At 31.9% G+C, this 7,109-nt stretch overlaps 1 protein-coding gene across 1 annotated transcript; it reads right to left on the reverse strand.

Moving 5' to 3' along the window:
* Positions 1 to 1,216: 1,216 nt before the first annotated feature.
* On the reverse strand, positions 1,217 to 4,286 carry LOC124910033 (putative receptor-like protein kinase At3g47110). The gene is made up of 2 exons (XM_047450661.1): positions 1,640 to 4,286; positions 1,217 to 1,558 (listed from the first exon to the last, which is right to left on the reverse strand). Exons 1-2 carry the CDS (start codon positions 4,284 to 4,286, stop codon positions 1,218 to 1,220), a joined length of 2,988 nt encoding a protein of 995 aa, XP_047306617.1. The 3' UTR covers position 1,217.
* Positions 4,287 to 7,109: the final 2,823 nt, after the last annotated feature.

Genomic DNA, 7,109 nt, shown 5'->3' on the forward strand with positions numbered 1-7,109 from the left:
TGCTAGGAAGTACATAAGAAAGAACCGTGTATCTTTCCCAAACTCCAATGAATCACTAATGAAACAATGGGAGCAAAAGGGACTATTAGAATGTTTCTGCAAACATTAATGATCTCTATTTTCTGCAAGTCAAAAGGGAATAAACTTGGATGATATTCTGAAAATTGACATATTTATATTTGATCAAATTGTATAAAGTTGGAGAGAAGGTCTGAAAAATTGAGTTTTTTAAGCAAGCCAAATGAAACATCTCAAATATGGTTCAATCTTAGGAACATCCCAGCACACATATATAATGCAGAAGCTCTAAGTCATTTTGCTAGTATATTGGAGAAACTATTATATATGGACTCAATTATAGAAGGAGGAGAGCATCTTACTTTTGCTAGAATAAGAATTGAAGTGCATCCTCAAATTACACCGCCAAAGAACATGGTTGTATTGATATTTGATTGCTACCATTTAGAAACTCTAAGGTCGTTTGTTTGTCATCTTATAATTAAAGTTAAAATTTTTCTAAATTTTATTTTTGAACCTCCAACTTTTTAGACTTCTTAATGAAATGGTGTTAAACCATTTTACAAAAAAAAAAAAGTTTCATTTATTTGAACCTACCCAGTATGAAAGTCCGTACATTATTTTTTATTTTTATAATCTCTTTATTAATTTCAATTATAACAATTTTTTAATATAATAACTCATTGTTTAGTGATTAATTTTTCAACAAAATGTTTGTGGTTTATTAAGTACACTTACTAAATATAAATCTTAAGCTTATTTAGTTTAAATTTTCATCTTTCTATCTAACAAAATATCATTTAGTTAATGGTCCTTGGATGTATTTTCATAGTATGTGAGGGTGTCTCGTTTTACTTTACACCACTCAAATTTAAGTTGATGTTTTGTTTTATTTTGTTCAATATTCTATTTAGTTTAACCGAATTTCAGATTTTAATTTTCTTAATCCCTATAATACTATAGATGTGTGTGATTTCCTTCCTCTTTCAATTTTGACGTTATATATTGGATCTATTATTCTACTTTACACTCGTACCGATCGACTCCTCAGAGTTACACGATCAACATATTTTGATATGATTTTCTTATAAGTAGGCAAAATAAATTTTCACTAAAAGACTTCATTTAAGGTAATTTATTATTTTCTTAATGAAAGTACAATTAAAAAACAAAATTAAAGTTAAAGTGAACATTTACTTTTACTTGCACATGGCCTTTTTTATTTGTTGCAGCTCTCTAACAACATCGGTCATGCAAATCCTATTTTGGGGTAGTTCTTCAGAGCAAGCCAACCCAATCTTCACCATTGCTATTAAACAATGGTCCCTCTGACCATTAACAATGTCACTTTTTAAAATTGCCGGATCCATTACAATCTCAATTGCATTTCCTGTCAAGACTTGACTAGCAAATATACGAATGTTAAGACCATCCACAAACATTAAATCAGTAGGCCTCTTTCCCGTTAACATCTCTAGCAATAAAACTCCGTAACTATAAACATCTCCTTTCATCGACATTTCACTTCCAAGACCGTACTCTAATTAAGATGATGAAATATATTAGACCAACAAAAAAATAAAAAATAAAACAGAATTTATTATGCTATAGGCGAACATACCTGGTGCTGCATATCCGACTGTGCCCAACACTCCCATCGAACTACTGTGATGGGAAATACCTATTTCTGGATGAAAAAGTCTGGCCAGTCCAAAATCTCCAACATGTGTAACCATTTGTTGGTCAAGAAGGATGTTACTTGGCTTCAGATCACAATGAATAATTGTGGGTTCGCACTGATAATGAAGGTAATCAAGTGCATAAGCCACATCAATCGCAACTCTTAAACGCTGGAGTAGATTGAACTCAGGTCTACTAGTTTCTTCAGATGGGTGCAACCATTTCTCAAGATTCCCATTCATCATGAGTTCGTAAACTAAAGCTTTGAATTCGTTACCTTGAAAATCAATGCTTGAACAACATGTTACGATCTTGACCAGGTTCCGGTGTCTAATGTTCTTTAACGCTTTACATTCTGCAATGAAGCTTCTCGTGGCACCTGGGTTTACAAGGTCAAGTACTTTGATTGCAACATCTCCGATCTGATCAAGAACTCCTCTGTATACAAAGCCGAAACCGCCAGCCCCAATCAAATTGCTGGAAGAGAACCCATCTGTTGCATTGAGGAGCTCGCCGTAGGATATTTGCACGAAAGACTCCTTGGGAAGCAATTCCAAAGTGGTGGATTCCATTTTCCTTTTCCGAATGTAAAACAACAAGCTTGAAATTATGATTAGTATTCCTAGTATTGAAGCACCCACGATTGCATAGATGCGTTTGGATGAAAAGAAGAAGTTACGATTCAGTTTCTTGACCGGACATCTTGGAAGTTGTAGAGAAGGTATTCCGCCGCATAACTTATCGTTCCCATACACGGATACTGCACTTATGTTTGCAAAAACCCCGTGTAAAGGCAATTCTCCATTGAAATCATTGTTGGACAAGTTAAGGTTGATCAACGGAAGTTTCTCCAAGAAAGTTGGGATTTGTCCCGATAGATTATTGCTCGATAGGTCAAGGATTTGAAGTCCTCTCATGAACTCCATCGACATGGGAATAGATCCTTGGAGCATGTTTCCTTGCAGGAATAGGAATTCGAGGCTTGTACAACTGCTTACACTGCCAGGAATCTCACCGGACAAGTTATTATTAGAGATATCCAACGCCACCAAACTTTTGAGTTCTCCAATCTCTGAAGGAAGTCGACCGGACAGGTGATTGTGAGATAAGTCGAGAAAAATGGATAGAGATGAAACTTGGAAAAGTTCATTGGGAATGGTTCCACTCAGGTTGTTTTGTGTAAGATTCAATGATATTAAGCTTTGGCAGTTGTCAATACTGGAAGGTATCGTCCCCTCTAGGTTATTGTTACTGAAATCAAGATCATACACCAAAGAAAGATTCCCAATTGAATCCGGAATAGTACCAGAAAGCTGATTTTGTCCGAGGGAAATTCTCTGCAAATTTTGAAGTTTACCTATGGTACTAGGTATCGGCCCAGTGAATCTGTTATTAAACAAGCTTAAATAAGACAAGTTAATAAGGTTTCCGATGGTTTGAGGAATCCTGCCTTGCAGGTGGTTTGCAGAAAGGGAGAAGAAATGCATATTTGATGATAGATTCCCTACAAAATCGGGAAGCACTCCTCTTAACTCGTTGACAGCTGCGTTCAATTTTTCCAAACTGCTGCAATTAGTAAGCGACTCGAGGAAATGCATTTCGTCAAAATCCCCTAAATAGTTAAAATGTAAATGAAGAGTCACGAGATTCACTAGTTTGCTGAAATCAACTGCTAGTTTCCCACTGAATTCGTTATAGGCAAAAACTAGTTCCACGGCTTTGGTAAGATTCCCTATTGAATTTGGAAGTTGTCCGTTAAAGTTGTTAACTTGGAGTTGAAGCTTTTCCAAATGCGGGAACATGTTGCCAAAGTAGGGCGGAAGACTACCGTGAAGATCATTAAATGATAAAGATAAAAAATTCAAGTTGGAGAGGTTATACAATGATGAAGGGATCATACCAGAGATCTGATTACCACCCAATGAAAGAAATACGAGCTTCTTTAATTGCCCCAAGTTATTTGGAATAGTTCCACCAAAGAGATTAGCTCCAGCAGAGAATACTTCAAGAGATGTGATATTGCCCAGAGATTTTGGAATTCCTCCAGTTAAATTGTTATAATGTACGGAGATCACCTTGATCATCGACAAGGAGCTAAATTCTTGGGGGATGGTTCCCACCAGATTATTGTACCCAAACCTTAGACGCATGAGGTTAGAGCAGCGCGACAAGCTGGCAGGAATCCTGCCCTGGAAACTGTTCGTTTCGAGCACCAATGTTTCCAGCCTGTACAAGCCACCTATTTCACTTGGTATTTCCCCATGGAAAGTATTGTTGTCTAGCCACAATTGTCTAAGAAAGGTGAGATTTCCTACATGAGGAGACAAGGTGCCCGACAAACCCAAAGAGCTTAGATGAATGATAGTGACCCTCTTGTGCCTTTTACCGCAGAACACACCTTCCCAATTGCAGAAATGGGAAGACTCATTCCATGAACTCAAAGTTCCCCCACCAAAAGGGTCCAGGATCTTGGACTTCATAGCCAATAGTGCGGCATGATCAGTTTCGTTATTATTAAGAGCATCAGTAGTACTGACTATTATTATTATGATGAGTGTCAATTGTTGTAGCACCAACCAGAACCTCATATTTGAAATTTTATTAGTTAGAGTATGCATAACACATCAGAAGACCATGGTAATAAATACTAAAAGCATTTCAATTTTTAAAACTTAAGAACACACGAAACATGTATGATGGTGGGAGACTTGACTATTGACTTTGAGATCACATAAATTTAATCATGAGGGTTGACTTGGAATTGGAAATAATACATTATTTGGAAATTTGGAATAAGAAGAGAAACATAAGTTAGTTTAGACATACATGACTTGTTCTCTCGTGGACTATTCAAATGGATGATTTAAGGTGAAACTTTCTGACCATTAACAATGTTAAGAAAAGAGAGAGATCTCACGTCCAAACGGGACCTCTTCCAGCATGCGTAACATATGATTTCGCTTTTTGGCTGATGTTTGATTTTCCTGCTCAAAAGCTGGAAGAGGGTTTTTGACCAGATGGGTGGATAAAAAAAAGGGGAAGAAGGTGATAGGAAGAGAGCTCTCTATTAATAGAGATAGAGGCACCCCTTGTTAACTTTCGACGAAGCCGGGAAGCCGTTTTCAACAAACCATCGCCTTCTTTTGTATTATAATTTATAAAAGTCCACAAAGTAGTAAATGGTTGACTTCCTTTTTCTTTATTAGAATATAAAATAATATAATATCACAATATAATATAATATAATATAATATAATATAATATAATATAATATAATATAATATAATTATATTAGTTTTATTATAAACTTAATACAATGTCTATATAATACACTTCATTTATGTATTTCAAATACCATTCTAATTGAATATATATAATTTTAATACAATTTCTCCCTTGCTCTCTTTTATTTCTAACATAATATTTGAATTAAAATTTTGTTCTTGAGCTATACAAATTAATCTTTTATTGTCTTCATCAATGGTTTACCTTAGTCATTGATGGAGGACTCTAATTATTATTGTTATTATTATATCATTTAATATTTTTTTCTTTCAAATAGTTCTGTTGATGTTCTTAATATTTTTCAACAATCATATTTTATGAGTTTTGATTTTAGTTGTTGCTTCAGCCAAGCAATTTTATGCTCATGGGATTCGACCTCTTCGTTGATTTTATTTTATGTAACACACGTACATCACCGTCATTGGATGGATTTTGAGACTCACGAGTAACTTTGAAATTATTTAGTTATTGTTTCGCCTCCAACATTTAATGCCCATGGGATTCCATTTCTTCGCTGATTTATCAGTCAACACATTGACATCATGTAACTAGATGAAGCTCACGAGTTTCTAAGATTGAAAAATACATCATCAATATTTCAACATCTCGATCGTCTTCAACATCAAGTTGTTCAAACATTTCCATCTTGAATTTGAGGAGGGATGTTAGAATATATAAAATAAGATATTTGTAAGATATTATCACAATATGATAAATTGTAATAATATAAATATTATTTTATATTATTTCGGTAAGATATTAACACAATATGATAAATTGTGATAATATTAATATTATATTACTATATTAGTTTCTTATAAACTCAATGTAATATCTATATAATAGACATAACTTATTTAATTTAATATATACAATTTCTTCTCATATTCTGACCATTTTTTTATAAAGACATGAAAATCGTGGACTTCCTTCTCTGCCATGGGTAAGAAAGAAACCTGTAGTGAAAGAAATGTCAAATATTATATGGATCTGTGGCACTGAGAAGTGCTTGAAGAAGAAAAATACTAAGCCTAACAAATGTTTAAATGAAGTTGATCAACCTCACAAAAACAAACCAACAATTACTTAGGTTGATCTTCTCTATCTATTTTAGTGTTAGTTCGATGTTACTTAGTGCATGTATCCACTAAGAAAACGTCACATGTACAAAGAGAAAAAAATCAACTAATGAGGGAGGTGATACTTCACTTTTGTATATAACCCTCATTTCATGAGTGAGATAGAGATACTACCTATATTGATACATCAAATTAACCCTATTTTAGATAGGGTTCCGTAAATATGCACAATTTTTTTTTTTGTTGGTTGCTTTTATATTTTCTTTAGAGTAATCTATTTTATGATTGTTTTTTTATTGATTGATTTTTATGTAATGAGAATTAAGTAAGGTATACGAATTAATTTTTTTTTTAAGAAAACAATTACTTAAATATTACAAACTTTATTATAACTATTTGAATAATTATTTAATTATTCTCTTCATGTACACATCTAATTTTTTTAATTTTAATTTTTTTTTTGTGAACAACACATCTAAGCAAATAAATTTTGTATCAAGTAGTTACCTTATACTTAATTCAATTTCATTGTTAGTTTAATTATTAATCTTTATTTATAAAATATTAAAATTTGTACAATATAATTTTAATTTTATGCACATCATTGTCCCTATAATATATTTTATTCAATTATATATATTAAATTTAAATGTTACAATATCATATAAAATAATACTTAATATAAACTCATTCAAAAAGTTTATATAATGTATAAAAACAAAATTATGATTTAATATGATATAATTTTTATTTAAATTTAAATATTTTCAAACATTTTTCATATTAATAATAATACTAATGTAATTTTCAATATAATACACCAATTTTTAACCTTATATTTCAAAATGTTTTACAATGTTAATAAAAAAATTATTTTAATATTTTTAATATTCTTATATATGTATAGTTTTTATATAAAATATTATAATATTAATATATTATTATTAAATAAAAATAACCATTAATGAATAATGTATATGTGTAACTTTGTGAGATAATGAATTGTGATTTAAATTGAGAATGAGTGAGGTTAAAAATGGTGATGAT

Source organism: Impatiens glandulifera, chromosome 1 (assembly GCF_907164915.1).
Source record: "Impatiens glandulifera chromosome 1, dImpGla2.1, whole genome shotgun sequence".
Lineage (NCBI taxonomy): Eukaryota > Viridiplantae > Streptophyta > Magnoliopsida > Ericales > Balsaminaceae > Impatiens > Impatiens glandulifera.

Bases quoted from the DNA above. Each gene is read 5' to 3' on its own strand.
- LOC124910033 (XM_047450661.1), bottom strand. From the start codon at position 4,286: ATGAGGTTCTGGTTGGTGCTACAACAATTGACACTCATCATAATAATA. The intron at 1,559-1,639 runs GTATGTTCGCCT...CATCTTAATTAG, and splicing joins AGTCGGATATGCAGCACCAG to AGTACGGTCTTGGAAGTGAA.